This window comes from Saimiri boliviensis, chromosome 15 (genome assembly GCF_048565385.1).
Source record: "Saimiri boliviensis isolate mSaiBol1 chromosome 15, mSaiBol1.pri, whole genome shotgun sequence".
Taxonomy (NCBI): domain Eukaryota; kingdom Metazoa; phylum Chordata; class Mammalia; order Primates; family Cebidae; genus Saimiri; species Saimiri boliviensis.
This window is the reverse complement of record NC_133463.1, coordinates 36,693,819-36,719,286: the sequence shown is the minus strand read 5'-3', so window position 1 is coordinate 36,719,286 and position 25,468 is coordinate 36,693,819. Positions and strand designations below refer to the sequence as shown.

At 38.3% G+C, this 25,468-nt stretch overlaps 1 protein-coding gene across 5 annotated transcripts; it reads left to right on the top strand.

Annotated features, from left to right (window-relative positions):
* Positions 1-10: 10 nt before the first annotated feature.
* On the top strand, positions 11-22,497 carry OSGIN2 (oxidative stress induced growth inhibitor family member 2). Of its 5 annotated transcripts, XM_074386902.1 has the most exons (7): positions 431-770; positions 2,618-2,786; positions 4,535-4,689; positions 10,330-10,466; positions 10,809-11,000; positions 16,868-16,959; positions 21,199-22,497. In XM_074386902.1, exons 2-7 carry the CDS (start codon positions 2,632-2,634, stop codon positions 22,229-22,231), a joined length of 1,764 nt encoding a protein of 587 aa, XP_074243003.1. In that variant the 5' UTR covers positions 431-770; positions 2,618-2,631; the 3' UTR covers positions 22,232-22,497. The 5 variants fall into 5 exon arrangements, with proteins under 5 accessions (XP_074243006.1, XP_074243003.1, XP_003940576.2 ...); XM_074386905.1 differs by lacking the exons at positions 431-770; positions 2,618-2,786 and adding an exon at positions 11-76; XM_003940527.4 differs by lacking the exon at positions 2,618-2,786 and having other exon boundaries at positions 662-770.
* The last annotated feature ends 2,971 nt before the right edge of the window (positions 22,498-25,468 follow it).

Below are 25,468 nucleotides of genomic sequence, written 5' to 3'. Positions count from 1 at the left end.
GGTGAGGCCCCCCCAGGTGACTGTGATGCGGAGGCCACGGCGGGAGGCACCGGGCGGCGCGAGAACACGTGTAAAGGTGGTTTCTCGTGCGCGGGAAGCTCGACCCTTCCCGGGGTCCTTGGCGAGGTGGCCGAGGCCGCGCCGTACGCAGGAACCTCCGGCCGGCCATCTGGGTGGCCCGAGTTCGCAGCGGCTTCTCTTCCGCTCGTCCCTCGGCCCTCTCGGTGCGCACCCACAGGCCTCGCCAAGTCCCACACCGAGGGGCGGCGGAGCGGCGGGGCGGCCGGGCGCAGACCGAGGTTCAAGTCCCGGTTGCCGCCCGCCCGCGCAGCCTCGGCTCCGACAGGCCCGGCCCCGCGCCCGGATCGCGGCTCCACCAATCGCAGGCCTCCCCCGCCGCCGCACCTGCGAGGAGGGGCCCGCGCGCCGCCGCCGCCGCCGCCGCCGCCGTGCACCGTCCCCGCCCCGCTCCGCCCCTATCCCGTCGCTCGGAAATCATCCGCCGCCGGCGCCTGGCTCCCCGCAGGCGAGGAACGGAAGCCGCTATCTGGAAGCGGACTCCGGCGTCGCAGAGCCGGGGCAGCTGCGGCAGCGGCGAGGTCCTGGGAGGGAGCGCCGGGCAGACCCCGCTACCCCTAGCGGGCGGCGCCTGGAGCTGGCAGCCTCGCTGGGGGAGGCGGAGGCGGCCACGGCGGCCGTGCTGGGGCGCCCCTCGCGCAGCGCTCCATGCCGGTGTGGTGCTGCCGCTGCTCCCTGGCCGGTCATTTCAGGTGACTTCCCCACCGGGGATGGGAGGGGAGCAGGCGGGGATGCGGCGCTCTGGAGGTCTGCGGCCCATCTGGGGCCGGGACCGGGCCGGGGTGGAGGGCGAGCGCCTGGACCGCAGCGTCCCACCGCCGTGGCCGCCCTGCGCGGCGTGGGGGTGGGGTGCGCTGAGGTGCGGCGGGGTCCTTGCTCCAGCGAGCCCGGCGCTGTTGTTCCCTTTTCTCTTGCTGGACCGCGCGGGTCACGGGACTGCGGGACCGGCTAGGCCCGGGCTGAGTCGGTTACGGCTAACTGAGACTTCCAAGTAAAGTTTTAGCGAAGGGCTCTACGAAGTGCCTGCCTCCCTAAAAAAAATTTATTTCTTAAAAAGTCTTCTAAATAATGAGGGGAAGGAAGGTAGGGAACTACATTTCAGTGTCGCCTAGTTACAAATAGATTCTGCCTTGTTAAGATGTTAGCCGTGGTAAGCCCTGTGTGTTGTAGAAATTTGAAGAATGTGGCGATTTTAGACTTACCTTACGGGGCAAGTTTTTACGGAGGATAAAAGATACTACGTTTCTAAAATAAAAGTGAGCGTGTTTTCCAGAGCTAGCATTTGGCCAACACCTGTCATTGGTGGAAAGACCAGACACTAGAAACTGATTTTTAACCCAGGGGTGAAGAATTGTTAAGCTTAGGGAATACATTAGTACCTTGCTTTACATGTACTGATGTTCCAGAATAATTCTGTATAAGACTGCTTCTCTGGTAAGATATGAAATTCTGATCAAGCGTCCCTAAATTATAGGTTTCATAGATAGAATTTAGATAACCCATGAACATGGATGGAAAGAAAGATGTATCATTTCACTAAACTTTAAAAACTAATATTACTTAAGTTACAAATATAAGCAACACATCACGGTAGTAGTTACAACTATCATCAGTAAAGATCATAAATATGTTTATATCACATTGCATTTGCAAATATGGAAATACCGTTTATACTTATTTCTTCAAAATTACAGTGAGTTACACATCACTGAATTTAATGCAGTAGAGAAGCACATATACATATATATCACGTTTACTTTTTATGACTGTCTTAATTGGTTTTCTTGTAAATCCTGTGTGTATTTAAGAACAATATTCAGAGAAGAGTTCAAGAAGCATCATCAAATAGTAAAAGAGATGTAAGGCACAGAGAAAGTTCAGAACTTCTTTTGTAATAGCAATAATCCAAATTTGTCTAACTTCTCAGTGAGTTTAGAAAGAGTCTCTCAGTTGTGGATATTAAGGAAAAATGGTTTTATATAATAAACTGCTTGATTTTAACTTTTAGGCAGATTTGTTGACTACTAAGAGAGTGGTTTGAGAGTATCAGTTTCACTGTGGAAAGTTTTAGGAAATAGGTTCCCCTAGTGAAACTTGTTAAACTAAATAAAGCCCATGAGAAATTAACATGCCTTTCAGAAAATATTGTGTAAAAGCTATTTGACACCTTTTGATGTACAATGTGGGATTCATAGTCTTTTGACTAACCCTAGGTGGTGAATACAGTATGCTTCCTGCTGTGCACAGAAATTTGGCGTAGGGAGTGAAAACAAAGTATTTGCTGTGTTTTGGTCTTGAGAGACAGAAAGGAAAACAAGCTAGCTGCCAAAAGATAAACATTATGATTAATAAACCACACTTCTTTTTGCAAAAACAGTTCTGTTTTGTCTAAAGTTGTAGCCTTGGCTATTCAAGCTCTTTTTTGGTTCTATATGAATTTTAAAATAGTTTTCTAGTTCTGAATTTTAAAATAGCTTTTTCTAGTTAATTTGAAGAATGTCATTGACAGTTTAATGGAGATAGCGTTGTATCTATACAGGTATTGATCGACTTATGACCCATGCAGCTTACGACCGTTTGACTTTACAACCACAATCGCTAGCCACGACTGCTCCGTGTCTGGCAGCGAAAACGTTGCCCAGCTGGGCGTATGACAGTGCGGACCAGCTTCCGGCAGGACTACCATCTCCGCGTGCACCATTTCAGCTGTACATATAGCCTACTCAACTTACGACCAAATCGTGTTACGACTGTTCCGCGGTCCCGACGATGGTCCTAAGTCAAGCACTAGCTGTAAATTGCTTTGGGCAGTTTGTATGAATTTGTATGGCCATTTTAATGATACTGATTCTTCCTATCCATGAGTATGGAACATTTTCCCATTTATGTTATCTCTGATTTCATTGAGCAGTGGTTTGTGTCATCTCTGATTTCTTTGAGCAGTGGTTTGGAGGTTTCTTATCAAAATGACTGATCAGAAGCCTCCAGAGGCACAGGAGAACCTAGCTTTGCACATACTTTGGAGAAATATCAGGGACAGAGCAGAGTATAAAAAATGTTAAATGCAGTTGCCAAGAGGCAGAAGCAGGTACAGGCAAGACAGCAGATGCATCTGGATCTGATCAGAGGCAGTAGTTGGAATGAGTCAGGAATGGATGGATTGAGCATATAAAACTTCCTCCCAAGAGTAGGCTTGCACTGTGAGGAGGGGTTTCCCTTAGTAGCCATGTCTGATTGGTATCTGTTTTGGTCAAAAGAGGCTATGTAAGAGGAGTCCAAATATTTGGGGTACAGGTTACTTTCTTTGTTTCAAGAAAGCCCTCAGTATATCTTGAGGAAGTCTCCCTATCCTAGGCTAGATTGGGAACACTGAAGGTTATAGGGAAATAGAAATTCCTGTCTCTGCCTGATTCTGTTTATCAACCTCTGGGATCAGTGAGGTGAGTCCTGTTAAATAATTGATCCATCCCATTCTTACTTGAGAGTAGAAATAACATTCCCACCCCCGGTAGGTATTTAACACTTCCAGACATTGTGGTCGTTGCTGACTGTATATAGATAAAATTAATTAAGGTATTCTCAAGTAGGCTGTAGTATAATGCAGAACATCAACCATGTTCAGGAGATGCTCCCATGTAGTGCATGAAAATGGGAAAATGCTAAAACTAGTTTCTAGGGAACCAATTGACAAAAATTGGAAAATAACCTTAAGATCTTATTTTAATATATTTTTGAAGTCTGGATAACAGAGAGAGACCCTATGGCTACCCAAAAAAGGTTTTTAGATTAGCCAAGTGTGGTGGCACACCTGTAGCCCCAGCTGCTCTGGAGGCTGAAGAGAGAAGATTGCATGAGCCCGGGAGGTGGAGGCTGCAGTGAGACATGATTGCACCACTGCATTCCAGCCTGAGTGACAGAGCAATACCTTGTCTCAAAAAATAAATATATATGTAATATATTTTTTGAATAAAAATGTATAAACGTAATTTCTTGTACCAAAATGCACACTTAATAATATATAAATACAGTAACTTTTTCTTAAAATGTATGTGACTATATATTGTCTTCAATGCACTCACCTTTTAATAAGAAAAATATAGAGGAGAAACTAGTCATTTCTAGGCTAGTTTCAGAGAATTGTAAAATCCCCAGCACAATGCTGTCTTTGATCATGAGAGAGTCGCTTATTTCATAGAGGCTCGCCTAGAAGATACTTGTGAAAAGTAGAAGATACTTGAGAAAAGCAGCTATTAATATTTGGGATTTTGGGCCTTCAAGTTGGTATAGGTTGACTTGTAGCTGAGCTATAATTTGAAAGCATTAATCAGAAGGATTTTCTTTTCTTCTTTTGTGGAACGATTAAAATACTTTATGTCTAAATAAACTCAGTAGAGATTGATTTTTAAAAAGGCTATATTGACTCTCTTTTTTTATTCCCCCCCCCCTTTTTTTTAAGAAACTATAGTGATACTGAAACTGAAGGAGAGATTTTTAATTCCTTAGCGCAATACTTTGGTGATAATTTGGGGCGAAAAGTTAAAGCAATGCCATTAGTTGAAGAAACTTCTTTACTGGAAGATTCATCAGTGACTTTTCCTATGGTAATAATAGGTAAGTGATTGTATTTTATCTTTTAAAGTTAGAGTTATGATCCTTAATACTTTTATAAATCTACAGTTAGTACAAGTTCTTAAGATTTTATTGAAAAGTATTCTTAGGTGGTTTGATAATGCTAGAGAAAACTAATAACCAAATCTTTGGAGAGTAACTGGTTTATCTGATTTTAGCATCTATGTTAAAATATAGTCTTTTTACTGAAGAACTGATATTGCTATATTATTTTAAAGTACCTCCTACATTTGTGTTAATTATATGACAGTGTTATGGTAATGTGGTAACCAATATTATTAGAGCTCTGAAAGGCGTTCTGTGTATATTGAGTAATACCTTACAATTCTGTAGACCTCTGATGTTGGTATGGCAAATACAGACAGAGAAACTGACTCAGAAGTTGAGAATTTGTGCAAGTTAGCAATCAGTGCTCAATTAGCAATGACACTAGTATTCTAAGATAATGTTTATAATTATCTTAACCACAGCATTACTATTTTATATCCTTTGTATCACCTCAACAGATAGGAATATAAGATATTAAAAATTAAACTATTAATAAAACCTAATTCAGATGTATAAGCTTTTATAATTTAGTTTTATTGCATGCATTTAATTACCTGTTTGTGTATGTTTCGTCTAATATACAAACTGAAGGAATTCAGACAAGGACTATAGTGTGAAGCTAACTAAGCCAAAGGAGAGTTATGGAATATAGGTGCCTTGGTGGCATATGACTTCCTGTGTTTCTTTGATTGCTTCTTTCAAAGTTAGTAGGAAGGGGGGGAAATTCGTGTCCTCTGACTGGCTTGTGGGAGATACTGTAAAGGAAGGAAAAGAGGAGAGCAAGATTGTTCTATCCTAGATTCTATACTAGATTCTCCTCTACAGGATATGGTAGGAATGACAGTTTTTATAGTAGTTCTCATGCAAGAGATATCGTGGACCATACGTCATGTTTCATTTCCCTCCTTATGTCTAACCTTGGTTTTCTATCCTGAATGAATGGAGGATCCCTGTCTTGTGTGGCTAGGCTATGGGAAGGTCAGAAAAGAAAAACTTAACATTTATCTGCACCTGCCCACCCCACTCCCCACAAAACAGCCTATCTCTGTTTTGCCTCAGCTAGCTGCGAATAGCTTAGCCTTGTGTATATTTATGTAGTGTCATTACTGTTGACGATGGCACCACCAGCCTGAGCATAAAGAGCTAATTAATATGTTTTCTGTTGCTGCTGTAACAAATTACCACTAAAAACCTAGTGGGTTTAAACAATGTGAATGTATTATCCCACTGTTCTGTGGGTCAGAGATTCAACATTGGTCTCCTGGGTCAAAATCAAGGTGTTGGCAGGGCTGTCTTACTTTCTGGAGGCTCTAGGGAAGAGTGTTTCCTTTTCCCGGCTCCCTTCTGCAGCTTCAAAATCAACAATGTTGTTTCTTAACCTTCTTTCATTGTCATGTCCCTTTTTTACCACAACTAGGAATAGTTCTCTGCTTTTAAGGGCTCTTGTGATTAGAGTGGGTCTACCTGGGTAATCCAGGCCACTCTCCACCTCAGTGTCCTTAATCAGAAATACGAAGTCCTTTTGCTTTGTAATAACATTTGCAGCTTCTAGCGCATAGGACTGGGGCATCGCTGGGCACAGTGGCTCACTCCTGTTATCCCAGCACTTTGGGACGCCGAGGTGGGCTGGATTACCTGAAGACATGAGTTTGAGACCAGCCTGGCCAGCATGGTAAAACCCCATCTCTACTAAAATACAGAAATTAGCAGGGCATGGTGGCAGGCGCCTGTAATCTCCATTACTTGGGAGACTGAGGCAAGAGAATTGCTTGAACCAGAGAGCCAGAGGTTGCAGTGGGCTGAGATTGTGCCATTGCACTTCAGCCTGGGCGACAAGAGTGAAACTCCTTCTCAAAAAAAAAAAAAAAAAAAAAAAGACTGGGACATCTTTGGGGATGAGAGTGTATTTTCCCTACCACTGTATATTTCTCTGAGCTGCCCTATTTATGTATTATATTCTTTCCATATTGTATACATGGTTTTTTGTTTGTGTTTTGTCTATTGAGTTTTGAGTATTATATCTTTTAGTTCCCAGGAGATTAGCTCTTTGCCTCAGATATGAACTCCTCCATTGGTGATTTATGTATTTATTTTTATTGTTTTTTCTCTCTTTTTTTTGTATTTATTTTTATTAATAGACTTTATTTTTCACAGCAGTTTAGGTTTACAGAAAAATTGAGCAGCATATACACAGCTCACTTCTGCTCCTCCTCTCCTTTCTTTAGTTTCCCCTATTATTAAAGTTAACTCTTGAATTGATGTGATATGTTTGTTAAAGTTGATGAATATTGATATATTATTGTTAACTAAAAGCTGTAGTTTACATGAGACTTCACTCCTGTAGGTTTTGCTGAATGTATGCTCTCATATTACAGTATCATAGAAAATAGTTGAAATATCTAAAAGTCTGTGTTTCACCTGTTCATGTCTCCCCTCAGCCTCCAACCCCTGGCAGCCACTTTTTGTTGTCTTTATAGTTTTCCCTTTTCCAGAATGTCTGTAATTAAAGTCACATAGTATGTAGCCTTTTCAGACTTACTTCTCTCACTTAGTAATCAATTTATGGTTCCTCTGTGTCTTTTTGTTTGGCTTAGTAACTCGTTTCGTTTTATTAGTGAGCAGTAGTCCATTGTATATATGTACTACAGTTTGTTTATTCATTCACCTTTTAGAGGACATCTTAGTGGTTCCAATTTTTGACAATTATAAAGTTGTTATAGACATTCATGTGTGGGTTTTTGTATGAACATAAGTTTTTAAATCCTTGGAGCACATTCCTCAGAGTGTGATTGCTGGTTCGTATGATAAGACTTTGTTTGCCCTATGAGAAACTGCCAGACCATCCTCCAATGTGTAATAATTTTGAATTCCCAGTAGCAGTGAATCAGTTCCTGTTGTTCCACATCCTTGTCAGAATTTGGTGTGGTTTATGTTTTGGACTTCAGCCATTCTAATAGATAATGCCCTTTATCTTACTGTTTAAATTTGCAATTCCGTAATGATATTTCGAATGCTTACTTGGCCATCTGCGCATTGTCTTTGGTGAGGTGTTTGCTAGATCTTTTGCTTACTTTTTAATTAGGTTGTTTGTTTTCTTATTGCTTTAACAGTTCTTCGTATATTTTGGATACAGGTCCTTTACGCAGATATGTGTTTCCTTCCAGTCTGGGATTTGTTTTTTTATTCTCTTAGTAGTGTGTTTTCGTAGAGCAGAAGTTTTACATTTTAATGATGTCCTACTGATCAGTTTTTTCTCTCATGTATCCTGTTTTTGGTATTGTATCTAAACACTCATTACCAAACCAAAGTCATGTAGATCTTCTCCTGAGTTGTCTTCTAGAAGTTTTCATGTTTCTCATGTTACATTTAGGTCTATGATCCCTTTTGGGATTTTTTTTTTGTGAAAGATGTAAGATTAGTTCTAAATCTATATTTTTTCTTTTTCTTAGAGTCTTAAAGACTTCCTTTTATAGTAATAAAAGTTGAAATCTTTCTCTGTTTCTTTTTTCTTTTTTTTTTTTTTTTTTGAGACAGAGTCTCACACTGTCACCCAGTCTGGAGTGTAGTGGTACAATCTCGGCAACCTTCACCTTCCAGGTTCAAGTGATTCTTGTGCCTCAGCCTCCCCAGTAGCTAGGATTACAGGTGTGTGCCACAACGTCTGGCTAATTTTTGTGCTTTTAGTAGAGATGGGGTTTTCACCATGTTGGCCAGGCTGGTCTTGAACTCCTGACCTCAAGTGATTCACCTGCCTCAGCCTCCCAAAGTGCTAGGATTACAAGTGTGAGATACCATGCCTGGTCTACTTTCTCTGTTTCTAGTATTCTTAAGGTTTTACTTTTCTTACTTACATCTTTGAATATACTTTATTTGGGGTGACATATTAGGCAAGAAACAGATTTTTTTCTTTGTGGCTAGCAGTTCTCTCAGATTAAATTTTTGAAAGGCAGAGATAAAGAAGTGGCAATCCAGAATACAGGCATTGTTAATTCATAAATAGAAGTAGTTCAAGAAATTCAGTTTGATTTTAGTTAACGCATGTAAACGTAGGAAGGCAATATTAGGAGTTAGGACTGGAGAGATGGTCGAGACTAGAGCATATGTAATCACCTGGTGGGTTCTTGCCTGCTGCACGGACAAATCCAATTCACTGAGACCATGGCATTGGCGGTAAAGAGTTTGACACAAGGCCAGCTGATGTGAGAGAACAGCGGTTATTATTCAAATCAGTTTCCTGATAAAACTCTTGATCCCACCTGATGGCTTGGAGGTTAGGGTTTTTCAAGGATAGTTGGGTGAACAGGGCACTAGGGAATGGGTGCTGCTGATTGGTTGCGGGGGTGCCATGCTGGGGGTGTCAACTGGTTCTCCAGCAGCTGAGTCCAACTTTGGGTGGGAGGGCCACAGGAGTGGTTGAGTTGAGATTTGGGTCTGAGTCTTGAGTCTTGGGACCAGCAGAGTCAGACAGTCATCAGAAATGCAAAATTCTGAAAAGATATTTCAAAAGGCCAACCTCAGGTTCCTCAGTGGTGATGTTACCTATTATATAGCAATTAGGGAAGTCACACATTTTGTGACTTCTGGCCACATGACTCTTCAGCAGTAAAGGATTATAGAAACTCTGCCCACATCTTAGCAGGAAAAAAAAAAAAGAAAGAAACAGAGAAAGATTTCAACTTCGGGCACCTCTCACAATCCTAACCTCATGGGCTTTCGTTAGTTTAAGAAAGGCAGTTTAATTTTGGGAAGGGCTGTTACCATCCTTGCTTTAAGGTTAAACTATAAATCCTTTCCATGGTTAACTTTGCCTGTAACCAGGAATGAGTGAAGACAGCCGGCCTTCGAAGCTAGAAGCAAGATGGGGTCAGCAATGTTAGATTTCTCTTACTGTCGTACTCTTTGCAAAGGTAGTTTTAGATGGAGAACACTGGATAGTCAGAAACAAACAATTAAGAACTTTGAAATGGAAGGATAACCTGATAAAGATTGTATGTTACCAAAACGTATCTGATTGTAGTATGTGAAATGACTGGGAATGGGTGAAACAGTAGAAAACTTGTCTTTAAGGTGATAGTACAAGAATGAGAATAGCAAAGACAATTGACTGGACATAGTGGGCACACTAGGTTAAAACCAGAAACTGATTAACTTAGAGAAGTTTGCTAGTATCATATTTTGAGATAGGATGGGGTTTGAAGGAGAGGGCATCTAAATGAAGGTACTCATGAGCTTGCTTTTCAGCACATTGTGTTTTAAGTTATTAGTGGGTCATTCTATCAGGTAGAATCAAAAAGTAGAATGGAAATGTGGGATATATCCTTGGGAAATAGGTCAATTTAGAGAACTAATTTTAGGTGTCAGTAGCATAGAGAGTGGAAGCCTTGACTAGATGAGATTTCCAAAAGAAAATAGGAGAGAAGCCAAAGGTCAGCATCTCATGCAACATTTGGTTTTAAGAGATCAGAAAAGGAAGAATTGGTGAGGAAGAAGAGCCGTCTTCAGAGTAGGAGAAAAGCCAAGAATAAGAGTATTAAGATGCATGACCTGCCCCTTTCCATCTTTTATTTTTAATAGGTAATGGACCCTCAGGAATATGCCTTTCTTATATGTTATCAGGCTACAGACCATATTTATCATCAGAAGCAATACATCCAAATACAATCTTACATAGTAAATTAGAAGAAGCAAGACATCTTTCCATTGTTGATCAGGTATTATTTCTTACATGTCAATTAAAAAAAAATTTTATGCTAAAACATGGTTAGTTTTTATTTATATAAACTTTGTTTCTTAGTTGAAAACCTTTATTCTAAATAACTCCTTATATCATTATTTTAGATTCATAAATATATTCCGAGTTACTGCTGTTTATTTTCTTGAATTTATTAGAGCAGAGTTTTCTGAATTACTTCCTAATGGAGTTTTAGTAGGTGTTGTATGCTCAAGTTTGGGAGTACTGCCTTTTATCATTTGAGCATCATGGTAGACATTAGAATACACTATCTGGGAAATGCTGGCGTTTTTCAAACTCTGTCTCCGTTTTGTTCATTTAGGACTTAGAATACTTGTCTGAGGGCCTTGAGGGCCGATCGTCCAATCCAGTTGCAGTACTTTTTGACACACTTCTTCATCCGGATGCTGACTTTGGGTATGATTATCCATCCGTTTTGCATTGGAAATTAGAGCAACATCATTATATCCCTCACTTAGTTCTTGGTAAAGGTCCACCTGGTGGGGCTTGGCATGTGAGTATATTTTTCTTAGCATTTTAGTGTATGTGAATTACTATATTTTGTCTTGATAAGACCAACTTGATTCTTAAGCCTTATGATAATACTGTTATATATGATGTTTATCACATTTTTATTTGAGAGGAATTTTAATGCCGTTCAGATAGTTAAATATGGGTTTATTATGAGTTGCTGTATATCAAGCCAAATTTGATTACTGGTACAGTCTTACAATAAGCATTTCTCTATAGTATAAGAATTATGTAAAAAATATTTCAAGAATGTTTTGTATAATAAAAAAATGTAAAATTCACTTATTCATTTTAGACTTTATGGAATCTCATGTATTTCAAAGCAGTATCCATTTTCTCACATTTTCAGGATTAAATGAAAAATGTATTATAAAAGAGGGTGTATTAGTCTTGTCTGTGGTAACAAAATGCCATAGAATTAGTGGCTTAAGTAACGTATTTATTTCTCACAGTTATGGAGGCTGGAAATCCCAAGATGAAGGTGCCAGCCTGGTACCTGGTAAAGGTCTTCTTCCTTGCTTTCAGATAGCTGCCTTCTCAGTGTGCCCTCACATAGCAGAGAGGGAGCAATTTTCTCTTCTTATGAAGCCAGTAATCCCATTCTGAGCGACCTACCCTCATGACCTTGCCTAGTAGTTAACCTGGTGTCTAGTGTGTAGTGAGTGTTCATTTGTTATAAAAATTGATGTTAGGTAATGTAGTTTGCTATGTTATGAATTATAGACTTCATAGGAACTTTAATGTTACATACCAGATTTTTAGTGTGAACTTCACTTGGCTGTTCGTATATTAATGCATTTCTGTACATCTGAAAAGTTGTTTACATTTATAAAATGACTGTTTCAGGGTATCAGGGAACATTCCTAGATTTAAAATATTATGGATTCCTTTAAAAATCTTTATTTTCTTTATAATAATGAGTAGCAACTACCAAATTATTTGTTGCTTTTAGCTTGTTTTATGATTTTTACTTTTAATATCAGCTTTATTCAAGCTTAATTTATCTACAATAAGTCACATCCATTTAGAGTATATAATTTGATGAGTTGTAACAAATGCCTATAACTGTGAAACCACCAATACAAGAAAAGAAAGAATTCTGTCATGCCCCAAAACTTAAGTGTTTCTGTTTGCTCTGTTAATGAGTAGCATTTTTAATTAGAAAAAAAAAAAAGCCATAATATATTTGGAAGTGGGGAGGACATTTAGACTGCCTTCTCAGAATTCTTGAGGTTTTAGCTTACTTACATTTTTCTGCTTTGAATAATGTGCAGGCAATAATTGATCTCTGTTTATTTCATTTCTTTAACTTAGGTCTGAAAAAGTTAAAGTATGGATAAGCCCTGATTACCAAAAACACATTTTGAGCTAGTGGTAAAGCTTAAAATATACCTAAAAATTTCTGATATTTTTCAGGCATGTATTCACTAGAATAGGGCAATGAGTAAATAATATTTGAGCTGTGTACCAGTTGTCAGTCATCACCTCTATGAAGGTTCCTGATGTTCCTAGACATAATTACTTGATCCCACCTGCATTCCATATCTTAATCTTACTGTGCTTGCCTGTAGTACAGTTTATCTGTTTATGCAACCATTTCCCCTGCTTTATATACATCCTAATTAACCTGAGTCATGACTCAAGATGTAAAGTCTTTGAGTCATCTTTCACTCTCCTACTTATCTTCATATAGTTCTCTGTTTCTCTTGTGATCTAGTTTCTCATCACTCTCCTTTCATCTAAACTTTCTGTGGCCCCTTGAACCAATTTAGTGATAAACAACATTTTTGCTTTCCCACATCCTTAACCATTCAGTCAGATGCTGCTTCTGCTCTTTTTCTTGAAAGCTTGCTATCTCCTAAAGATACCATTCCTACTGCAGCCCTCTAAAGTGGAGCCTATTCATTCTCCCATAACCCCATGACCTATCAGGTTGGCTAGTAAGGTTGGTCTTCTCTTTACACCTCTATGTACTTCTGTAAAAAGCCCTATTCCTTTGAACAAGTCATGCAATTTTCTAGCTTTTCTACCATTCCAGACTGTCTCCAGTTACTGGATCTGTGGCACCTAACTCATGGTCTTCCATTATATGCCAAGTTTTATTATAACCTTGAATAATTTTACCTCTGCAAACATGACACAGAACCAAGATCTTTTTAGTTCCTTGATCTCCACATTCTCGATGATGTCGTATTCTTCATTAGCTACTAACTCCAGTGGCTCCACTGGAGATCTTGTCTCTTAAAACTGCTGAACTTGTGAAAACCTAAATTCTCAAATGTCTTCCTTTCTGATCACAGTTTACTATTCTTCAAGCTGTGTCACCCAGTAATGCACACTTTAATCTTTAAACACAGAGTGTGCTCCAGGCTGTGATCTTCATATGCTGGGTTCATTGAGTTAACTATTCTCTTTAATTTCCTTAACCCATTGTCCTTCGATCACATGGGTTTGGCAAATAGGCAATTGATGTAACTGTCCACTTTATCTTTTCTTGAGCTGTCAAACCCCCAGAAAAATAAATTATGCAACTATGAAAATATTCTCCACTCTTAGTTGGGGCCAAAACACTACTACAACCTTTGATATTTCCTTATTAACTTCTTTTCAAACTGTTACCTTTTTTTTTTCTTTTATGCTTAGAAGTACTCTTGATTCTTATTTTACAGAGAAAATATAATCCACCAGGATTGAACTTCCACAATTTCACACTGAAACCTAAAACTTACCACATTGATGCTAATTCTTTTTTTCTTATCTCCTGTTATAATGAAAGAGATATTACTCCTCCTATCTAAGGCTCACCTTACAGCTACGTTCTGGATCTCTGTCTTCTCAAGAACATTATTTATTTGATTTTCCCCATTTATTTTATATATGCAGTTTCTCTACCAGCTTCTGTTGGTCAGTACATAAACATGCTAAAATTATTTCCATCTTTAAAACAATTTTAGGTGCCAGCTGATCTTTATCTTTTGCTTTATAGCTAACTTCCTGAAAGAGTTACCTGTACATACTTCTCCCTGCTTTTGCCTTCTGCTCCTTAGCTCACTCACTTTACCTTCTGTCACTGGTTTTCCATTGGAACTGTTTTTTTCTGAAAGTCAGTAACTTTCTTTTTTGCTTAATTTGATGACAAATCTCAAAATTTATCTTTTCTGACCTCTGTACCTTTTGATAGTGTTAATATCTTTCTTAGGTTCTCTGAATCTTTAGCCTCCCTGGTTTTTTTTCCCCTGTTTGGTCACTCCTTTTCTGACAGTTTGTGGATTCTTGTCTTTTTTGTGGTTGTTTTTGAGACAGGGTGCTCTGTCACCCAGGATGGATTGCAGTGGTACAGTCATAGCTCACTGCAGCCTCGAACCCCTGAGCATACTCTTCATTCTCCCTGGGTTGTCTTACCTACTTCAGTGGCTTGCATATTGATGTTGATTGATTCCCAAATCAAAACTCCCAAAATCAGAACCAGCCTACATTGCTGTTTCTCATATATCCAATTAAATACATTCCCTGATTTTTCTGCAGGTGTCCTCAGACTCAGCATGCCTGAAACGAATTATCATCAAGTTCCTTCAATTTCCTTGTCATTAAATGACACTTTCATGTAGTTACTCAAGGCAGGAACCTGAGAGTCTTCCTTGATTTCTCTTTCTTCAACTCCCATTTCAAATTAATCACCAAATCTTTTCATGTCTGATATTTTGGGTCCATCTACTCTATTTTGTTGCTAATATTGGTCACCATTATCTTTCACCTGAATTACTGCAAACCCTTTCTAAATGGTTTTCTTACTCACTGTCTTCAATCCATTATCCATACCAAAGCCAGAGTCATCTTTCTAAATTACATGTCTGAGATGTTACACCAATGCATAAAACCCTTCAGTTGGTCTCCGTTTATCTAACATGTAGTATGTAGAGTTTCTAATGTATTTCATACTCTGATCTAGCCCTTACTTAGATTTCTTGTCATATTCCTCTTTTTATCTCTGACATTCTGTGTTGTAGCGTGCTTTTGTTGGGGAGTCCAAGTTTATTCTCAGACTTTAAGATTCAGTAGGATTCATAGGACTCAGAAAGATGGCATACTTGTGGTTAAATTTTATTACAGTGAAAGGATACAGATTAAATTCAGCAATGGGAAAACGCTCATGGGGCAAAGTCCAGGAGAACCTAGTAAAGTCATGGTGGTGGTGTCTAGGGATGTTTTCTGTGGGGTCAGTCATAATAGGCCAGCAGCGCCCCTGTGACTCACCTTTGCCTCCCAGAGCAAAAACTGGTTTTCACATAAATCACATTGTTGGGATAAACTCCCATGGTCACACTGGCACAGCACTGCCGAGGCTTTAGGCATGCAAAAACCATGCTCATCAGATAGAGTATTGGAAGGGTTCAGAAGTTATTTCTGAGAAGGTGGCAGCCAAGCCAGGTCCTGAAGACAGGCCTGTTTTGGTCATGTGAAAGGTTGGAGCAACCCAGGCCTGCTGAGTAATACTTTCAGTCACAAGGCTGAATTTCTTTTAACTCCTTGAAGGATACTCATATTTGCTCCCTTTATTAAGCTGTCACATGAATTTTTATGTGGCCTGGAATGTTTTCCCTTTCTAATGGTACACTCCAGTCTATTTGTGTCCTTGAAGAACCAGATCCTTTCTATATGCTCCTACAGTACTTCTGTTCAGTTTGCATCCTTTAATACTAGTCTCCATGGCAGCATGCATTCATGGCATATAAGTTACATGGAGAAAAATGAAGAGATCAAGGCACTAGGGCTCTCAACCAACTGGAAGAACTGGTGCAGAAGGAATAATGTTAAGAGATTGTTGTCAGGAAGTCAAATAGTGGTGTTTTAAGGTTTTGGAGTTACAGGTGAAACTCAGGTTCCAAATAATTTCTGATAGATAATAAAGATGATTCCAGTTTTCCACCTTCTTCGTTCTGAATCTGGTATCAGGGCTAGCCTCCCTCAAAGCAGGGTGGCAGCTTGCTACATTTCTCTTTCCTGGGTGATTTATATATAGTCACAAATGATGCTTCACAGGGCCTAGCACATAGTACTCTGAATGTTAGCCAGTTATAATAATAATATGCCCCATTTTCAAACTGGGTTAATATTGTAGAAGCAGAGCAAGAAGTTATGAGAAAAGAAGCCACTGCCTAAAAGTTGATTGAAAGAGATCATGGAGGTCATAGGTTAATAGATTCTTGGCCTTTGGGCTTTTCTTGCTTTGTATTAAGCAAAGCAGAAGTAAGTAGGGGTGCTTGATGGCAAGCAGTAGCCTTAGCAGTGGTTCTTTTTCTCAGGCAGCCACTGCCTATTTCTGTATTGTTAAGAAGAGATGCTGCTGTATCCACATCAGCCTAGAATTTAGAATTATAATTGATGGAGGGGGAAAATCTTCGTTGCTAATTTTAAAAAAAAAGTTAATAATGTTAAAACGGAAAGCCATCTAACATTTTAGAACTTAATGAACATTTTTCCTTTTATTCAAAAAGTGAATATACTGAATTTTTGTTTCCCTGACATAATATCTTACATCTAAATTATCATATTGATGATAGACCAAAGATATCAACATTGTGTAGGCATTGGGTAATATTGTAAATTGTTTTACAAATGTATAACTATATGAAAGAAGGTTGATGGGATAATATCAAATGGTGAAGGTATATGAAAGTTTATTGGAATAATGCTTTTAAGGTAAATTATCCAACCATTTAGGACCACTGGAGCACACCTTACGCAGAGTCATCATTATTATAAATGAGATGGATTTAATTAAAAAAAAAAAAAAGTTACTTCTTGTTTTTTGACTATACCTTTTTTTTTTTTTTTTTTAAACTCTAATAGAATATGGAAGGCTCCATGTTGACAATCAGCTTTGGAAGTTGGATGGAACTACCTGGACTTAAATTTAAGGACTGGGTATCAAGTAAACGAAGGTAAAGATTAAAACTGTATCAAAATTATTTTGTATACATGAAAAAAGAGAATGTGGAAAAATTTGAATATATTTGTCATTTTGTCATGGATGAAGAATATAAATGTATATGTCTTTCAAAAAAAAATGTGTCCTTGAAGCTGTGATTACAATATGCTAGTTTTCATTTAGAGATACAAAACTAAGCAGAGAGATAAGGGATTATGGCAGATTGGTTTCTTGTGACTTTTTAAAAATCATAGATTTATCTGCTGTCTTTTAAAATCACTCTGTTTACTTTCTCATCCCTCTATATATCATTTTTCATCCTTTTGTTTTGTTTCTTTTTTGAGACGGAGTCTCACTCTGTCACCCAGACTGGAGTGCAGTGGTGCGATCTTGGCTCACTACAACCTTCGCCTCCTGGGTTCACACTATTCTCCTGCCTCAGCCTCCTGAGTAGCTGGAACTACAGGCGTGTGCCACCAAACCCGGCTAATTTCTGTATTTTTAGTAGAGACAGGGTTTCACCGTGTAGCAAGGATGGTCTCGATCTCTTGACCTCGTGATCTACCCTCCTCAGCCTCCCAAAGTGCCTGGATTACAGGTGTGAACCACTGCTCCTGGCTTACTTTTCATACTTTTATCTATTTATTTATATGAGTTGATAGATAACTTTATGCATATCTCATATATGAATACCTAAACTATGGACTAAAGTGTTTGACTTTCAGGGTAAAGATTGTATACTTTATGATTGATAATTTAAAGTGACAGTTAAACTAGAATCTGGCTGATGGTTAGGTAACTGGGTATGAAGGGACATATTTAATTAAAAAAAAAATAGAATAGAACTGAGGCCTGGGCACAGTGGCTCAAGCCTGTCATCCCGGCACTTTGGGAGGCCGTGGTGGACGGATCACCTGAGGTCAGGAGTTCCAAGACTGGCCTGACCTGCGTGGTGAAACCCTGTCTCTACCAAAAATACAAAAAATCCCAGCTACTCGGGAGGCTGAGGCAGGAGAATTGCTTGAACCCAGGAGGTGGAGGTTGCAGTGAGCCGAGATCACGCCACTGCACTCCAGCCTAGGTGACAGAGTGAGACTCCATCTCAAAAAAATAAAAAGTAGAACTGAGAAGAAATCTCATCTTGGAAAACTATACATTTATTTTGGGAGAAGATCTCAAAATTTAAAAAGACAAATATGAAAATCGTATCAATCATTTTCAAGGATAGGAAATATTAGATAAGAATTACTAATACAGAGAATCTATTCTAATTTGACTACTCACAAAAACAATGAGTTAAGCAAGACGTTACATAACCTTTGTGAGAACAGTGATGTAACATTTGAGTACTTCACTTCCTGCTAGATAACAACCATGTTAATTCATATAAATTTTCCTTAATTTGAAGAAATTCAGAGAGAGCAACTTTAGATCATCATGGGTAATTGAGATTAAACCTTCCAAAAAATTCATTTTAGGATTTTAAAAAGAATTATATATGGGTTTGAAACTTGAAGTAAAATTAATACAGTTATAATTTTATACAGTTATACAGTTCTTGATCTTCATAAGTAGGCAGGTGAAATTGCTTACCACGTTTTTAAAATAGGTAAGAGAAAGCTTTATGATTTATGTACGAGAAGCATTTACTTACACATACTGTTTTGAAGTAATATGTGCAAATGAATTTTGTGATAAATTTAGGTTTAGTTGCTGCCTTTGCATAGTGTTAAGAGCAGACTCTTAGGTCTCTATAGAGATTGGCAGAGTTTGAGTCCCGACTCTGACTTCTAGTGTTATGATCCTAAACAAATAAAATAGTTGTCAATTTCGCATTCTGTAAGATGGATATGATAATACCGCTATGTATTGTTTAGGGATATGTTCTGAGAATTGTGCCATTAGATGATTTTGTTGGGCAAACATCATAAAGTGTACATACACAAACCTCCATGGTATAGCCTGCCACACACCTAGGCTATATTGTATAGCCTGTTGCTTCTAGGCTACAACCCAGTACAGTATGTTGCTGTGCTGAATACTATAGCAATTGTAACACAACAGTAAGTATTTTTTATTTAAATATAGAAAAAGTACATTAAAATATGATATAAAAGATTAAAAATGGTGGCCGGACACGGTGGCTCAAGCCTGTAATCCCAGCACTTTGGGAGGCCAAGGCGGGTGGATCACGAGGTCAAGAGATCGAGGCCATCCTGGTCAACATGGTGAAACCCCGTCTCTACTAAAAATACAAAAAATTAGCTGGGCATGGTGGCGTGTGCCTGTAATCCCAGCTACTCAGGAGGCTGAGGCAGGAGAATTGCCTGAACCCAGGAGGCGGAGGTTGCGGTGAGCCGAGATCGCGCCATTGCACTCCAGCCTGGGTAACAAGAGCGAAACTCCGTCTCAAAAAAAAAAAAAAGGATTAAAAATGGTATACCTGTTATAGGGTACACCATGAATGGAGCTTGGACGGCCGGAAGTTGCTTTGGGTGAGTCAGTGAGTGGTGAGTGAATGTGAAGGCCTAGGACATTACTGCATACTAAGGTACACTTTATAACACTGTACACTTATGCTACACTAAATTCATTTTTTAAAAAGTAATTGAAGCACCACAACTTGCAGATGACTATGATGTCACTACGCTGTAGGAATTTTTCAGCTCCTTTATATCCTTTATGGGACCATTGTTGTATATGATGTCCTTTGTTGAATGTCATTATGTGACACCTGACTGAAGTAGTAAAAATTGAAAGTTAATTCTAAATCATAATTATCATCATTCAACTTTAAAAGAAAAATTTTTGTGAACGTCCTATTATAAGCTACAGACAATCCTTGATTAATTAATCATGGTTTGACTTAAGACTTTTAGGTTTTGCCGGGCGCGGTGGCACGTGCCTGTAGTCCCAGCTACTTGGGAGGCTGAGGTGGGAGGATCGCTTGAGCCCAGGAGTTCTGGGCTGCAGTGCGCTATGCCAATCAGGTGTCCGCACTAAGTTCGGCATCAATATGGTGACCTCCCGGGAGCGGGGGACCACCAGGTTGCCTAAGGAGGGGTGAACCGGCCCAGGTCGGAAACAGAGCACGTCAAAACTCCCATGCTGATCAGTAGTGGGATCACGCCTGTGAATAGCCACTGCACTCCAGCCTGGGCAACATAGCGAGACCCTGTCTCTAAAAAAATAAATAAATAAATAATTTTTTTAAAAAGACTTAGGTTTTAAGTTGGTATGAAAGTGATGTGCATTTTATACAAAGTATACTTTGGGTACCAACACAACTATTCTGTTTTTCACTTTTGTATAGTATTCAATAAGTCATAGGAAATATTGAACACTTCATTATAAAATAGGCTTTTTGTGAGATCATTTGGCCCAACTGTAGGCTAATGTAAATGTTCTGAGCACATTTAAGGCAAGCTAGGCTAAGCTTTGATGTTTGGTAAGCTACATGTTATTAAATGCATTTTCGACTTAAAATATTTTCAACTTATGATTGGTCTATTAAGACAAACCCCATTGTAATTTGAGGAGCATCCACATCATCAATTATGTCAAATAATTTGCTTCTTATCTTTGATTGGGGCAGGGGATTTTGCTTGTTGCTTTGAACTTTGGAAAATGACAGACTAATTCAAGTTTTTCATAAAGAACAATTATGTTTTAGCTTTCCTTATGAGTAGGAAAACACAGAGTGAAATGTCATCTGTTACTTACCTAGATGTAAGATGGCTTTGTTTAGCAGAAGACAGATCTGAATTATTTTCAGTTATTAGGAAAATACCAATGTACTACATGCCAAGATGGTATAATTTTAAGAAGCATAGATACTACAGTTAAACCTGTAATATCTCGGTGATTGTGATGAAAATAATTCAGTTGACAGTAAACAGATTATAATTGTGAGATAAAGTAGTACAGTTTTCAAATATCCACATTTTAATACCTTATTTAATGAAAGTTTATAAAGCAGCGTATTTGCGCAGACACTATATGCATGGCACTGAGGAAACAGAAATGCATTAAATATAGTCTCTGCTGTCATGGGACTTCTTTTGCTAAAAGTAATTCATGAAGATTTTTAACTAAAAATAGAAGTTTGGTTTTTTTTTAAGTGTTAGGATAACGTATAGCTAAGACAATCCAGTAGAATTAAAAAGCTATAAAAGCTTACTAGATAGGTAACTATAATCATGGAAACTGAAAATAGTATTCTTATAGGATATTTTTTCCTTTCCTTTTGTAGGAACCTAAAAGGGGATCGAGTCATGCCAGAGGAAATAGCTCGCTACTATAAACATTATGTGAAAGTCATGGGTCTTCAGAAGAATTTCAGAGAGAATACTTACATAACTTCCATATCAAGACTCTACAGAGATCAAGATGATGATAATAGTCAAGACAGAGATATTTCAACAAAGCATTTACAGATAGAGAAGTCAAACTTTATCAAGAGAAACTGGGAAATTAGGGGTTATCAGCGAATAGCTGATGGTTCTCATGCTCCCTTCTGCCTCTTTGCTGAGAATGTAGCTCTAGCAACTGGAACGTTGGATTCTCCTGCCCATCTGGAAATTGAAGGGGAAGATTTTCCTTTTGTGTTTCATTCAATGTCTGAATTTGGAGCTGCTATAAACAAAGGAAAGTTGCGTGGCAAAGTGGATCCAGTGTTAATTGTAGGTTCTGGGCTTACTGCAGCTGATGCAGTACTATGTGCTTACAACAGTAATATCCCTGTGATTCATGTGTTTCGCAGACGAGTAACTGATCCAAGCTTAATTTTCAAACAGCTTCCCAAAAAGCTGTATCCTGAATATCATAAAGTCTATCATATGATGTGTACTCAGTCATATTCTATTGACTCAAATCTTTTATCTGATTACACCAGCTTTCCTGAGCACCATGTGCTTTCCTTTAAGTCGGACATGAAATGTGTTCTCCAAAGCGTCTCTGGATTGAAGAAAATATTTAAGCTCTCTGCAGCAGTGGTATTGATAGGTTCTCATCCTAATCTATCTTTTCTGAAGGATCAAGGGTGTTACCTCGGTCATAAATCAAGCCAGCCAATCACATGTAAGGGTAATCCTGTGGAAATAGATACGTATACTTATGAGTGTATTAAAGAAGCCAACCTTTTTGCATTGGGTCCTTTGGTTGGAGACAATTTTGTTCGATTTTTAAAGGGAGGGGCACTGGGTGTTACACGCTGTTTAGCTACAAGACAGAAGAAAAAGCAGCATTTGTTTGTTGAAAGAGGAGGAGGAGATGGAATAGCTTAAAGCAAGTTTACAGGTAATTAAAATGGACAGTTTGCCATTAAAGATTTTTAATAGTGCTTTTGCAGTGTACTGGCTTGAATTTTCTGGACTTGAATTAACTGGAGGAGAGCCTCAAACTACAGTAACTTCATTTTTTAAAGTTACTAGAATTTGGTATCCTGATTTATATTGTAATGTTTCAAAGGTGTCACTGTCAGACAAACAGAAACTGCCAACTTGGTGTACCTTAGGCTTTGACTTAACTAAAACATTCTTTTCTTCTAAAACTTATTTTTTGTGATCATTTTTGGTTATTATACTTAATTCCAAAATATCACAGCCTTGAATCTATAAAACTGTGCAGTCATTACACCAGAAATTATCTTAACTATATAATGGGTCACCTTGCTGTTCAAAGGGTGGTGCAAGGACCAGCAGGGTCTTCATCTGTTCCTTGTTAGAAATGTAAACTCTCAGGCCCACAACATACTTCCTGCATTTTAACAAGATCCCCAAGGGATATGTATGCTCAAAAACTTGAGACACACTGGTTTAAATGAAAATGGACTATAAGGTATGTATACTGGGGATGGGATGAGGGTAGGAGGCATTTACAACTCAGGTTTTATTTATTTTGAAATTACCAGTTGTGTAAATCTAATTTATTACCAAATAGGGTCTTTTAAAAAAATATTTTTATTGATGAAACCTTGACAGGTACTTCATATTCTAATAATTTATAACAGCCCAATAATATGGCATGCAGTTTGACATCCAAGAACTCTCCAAGATATTTTTCAGAGATTTATTCTTGATTTAACTACCATAGCATTTAACTAATCTGATTTGTAGTTCAATAAACTCGAAGAGACGACCCACAGGTCAAACTACTTATCCCTGTGTGAATAATTACTTTCTATCACTGAAACTAAGATATTTGGGCATGGTAAGTACTTCTAAAATTGTAGTACTATTTGAGCATTGTCCAAATTATTAAAAGTTAGAAAATAAGGTCAAAATTTTTCTTTTCCATCCCAAAGGTGTACTTAGAGATCTCTAATAGTGTTCATTGGAGATGATATAGCAGCTCATATCATGGATGTTTATTGGCTTTAATCTGTTCTAATGTAAGTGTGTTTACTGTGTTTTCACACAAACTGCTGGAATTTTTTATGTTAGCCAAAACCTCTGAAGTTCTCCATGGCAAATTGAAATTTTTGGTCATTTTCTTTTTTTTTTTGTACAGTTATTTCATCCGATGTCTTCATTTAACCTCTTATTCTGTTTTTCATAGAATTAAAAGTGGACTAATATGTATTTTTCTGTTCATTTTATTGCAGTATTATATGCTTAGCTTATTAGGAACGTAAGTCACCTTAAATATAATTGTATAGACTGTATTTGCTTCTATCTACTAATTGCTTCCTATGAACTCTTAGACTCTTGATAACATCACACCTAATTTAACTTGATTTTACAAGCTGTACAATCCAGTTTTAGTTTCCTATTGTGATACTTTTTTCAAACCAGTTTCACATCTTAATGAAATAATGTAACATTCTTTGACTGCACTTGATTCAGTAGTCTCTTGCCTGTTTTTGACTCTGCATGAATGGATTAGATGTTTTTCTTACTGTCACTTCTAAATAGAAAATGACAGTGTTTTAAAAAATGGTTTCTAGAGAAGGATAAAACCTTTGCCATACCCTTGTGTCTCAAAAGTCCACACTTACTCAAATATAGGTTTTTTTTTTTTTGTGATGAGAATATTCATTTAAAAAAAAAAGACTTAAGAAAAATAAAGGTTCAGTGGAGCTGCAAATAAACCTGGTGAATAATTTCATCTTTGGTAATCTCCCATTTCCTGAGTTCCCCCTCAATCCAAGCTGTCCTGTGTGGTATATATAACATTCAAGCATTTTCTCTGAAATACTATATTCTCATACTCTATAAATTTCTGTCCCATAATTCTAACACTTAACATTTTTCTTTAGTTTCAGTGAGCTAGCTATTCATAAAGGGAAAAATCACTAAGTACTTGTCTAGTTACAGCATGATGTGGGCATCTTCTTATCCCTCGATTCTTGGCTTGGTGTCTGGCAAACAGTCCATAATTAGCAGATGTTGCAAGACTGTTTACAAAGCAGAATTTATTTGGGGATTTAAAGTGCAATGATACAATAAAAAGATTTAGTTACAGCTTCCAGTGTTTTGAGTATATATGAAACACATCCAGCTACTTTTTTGAAAATTTAAAGTTTTATCATGTAATATATTTCCATGGCATATATATATATATATATATATATATATATATATATATTTTTTTTTTTTTTTTTTTTTTTTTTTTTTGAGATGGAGTCTCGTTCTTTTGCCCAGGTTGGAGTGCAATGGTGCAATCTCAGCTCACTGCAACCTCTGCCTCCTGGGTTCTCAGTGATTCTCCTGCCTCAGCCTCCCAAGTAGCTGAGATTACAGGTGCACACTACCATGCCTGGCTAATTTTTGTATTTTTAGTAGAGATGGGGTTTCGCCATGCGTGGCATCAAATTTTAGTTGATTATATTAGTCAATAGGAAGTGTTGGAAAAATTCTAAATGAATCCACTATTAAAGCAAGTTTCACTAAATCTCAGCTTTTGGAACACTGAGGAATGCAGAATGAAACAAAATGAGACAATGTAAGTGTCATTTAAAAATTGGAGGCTGGGCACAGTGGCTCACACCTGTAATCCCAGAACTTTGGGAGGCCGAGGCAGGTGGATCACGTGAGATCATGAGTTCAAGACCAGCCCAGCCAACATGGTGAAACCCCTTCACTACTAAAAATAACAAAAGTTAGATGGGCATGGCGCTGCATGCCTGTAATCCCAGTTACTTGGGAGGCTAAGGCACAAAAATCGCTTGAACCTGGGAAGCAGAGGTTGCAGTGAGCTAAGATCGCACCACTGCACTCCAGCCTGGGTCTCAGAGTGAGACTGTCTGGAAAAAAATAAAAATCTAACTGGTTACAAAAGCTGCTTGTTGCATAGAGCCATTTTGATCTGATAAGATCATACAGTTCTTTAAAAACTCTTGTTTTATCCGTTCCAGGGGAGGATAAAGGGCCTGAGCCCCCTTAGGCTGGTCTGAAGAATATGTGAAATAAGGATTCAAAGAGATACCTGTATGGTTTTAAACTACCCCCCCCTCCCTTATGCAGATTATTCAAGAAAAATGGTGTCTTTGGGGAAGAAACCGGGTAAAAAAGGGAACGATT

What these genes read in the sequence shown, in the direction of transcription:
- OSGIN2 (XM_074386902.1), top strand. Translation starts at nt 2,632, where the DNA reads ATGACCCATGCAGCTTACGACCGTTTGACTTTACAACCACAATCGCTA. An exon ending in ATCTTTCCATTGTTGATCAG is followed by an intron (nt 10,467 to 10,808) that starts GTATTATTTCTT and finishes TTGTTCATTTAG; the next exon opens with GACTTAGAATACTTGTCTGA. An exon ending in CACCTGGTGGGGCTTGGCAT is followed by an intron (nt 11,001 to 16,867) that starts GTGAGTATATTT and finishes AAACTCTAATAG; the next exon opens with AATATGGAAGGCTCCATGTT.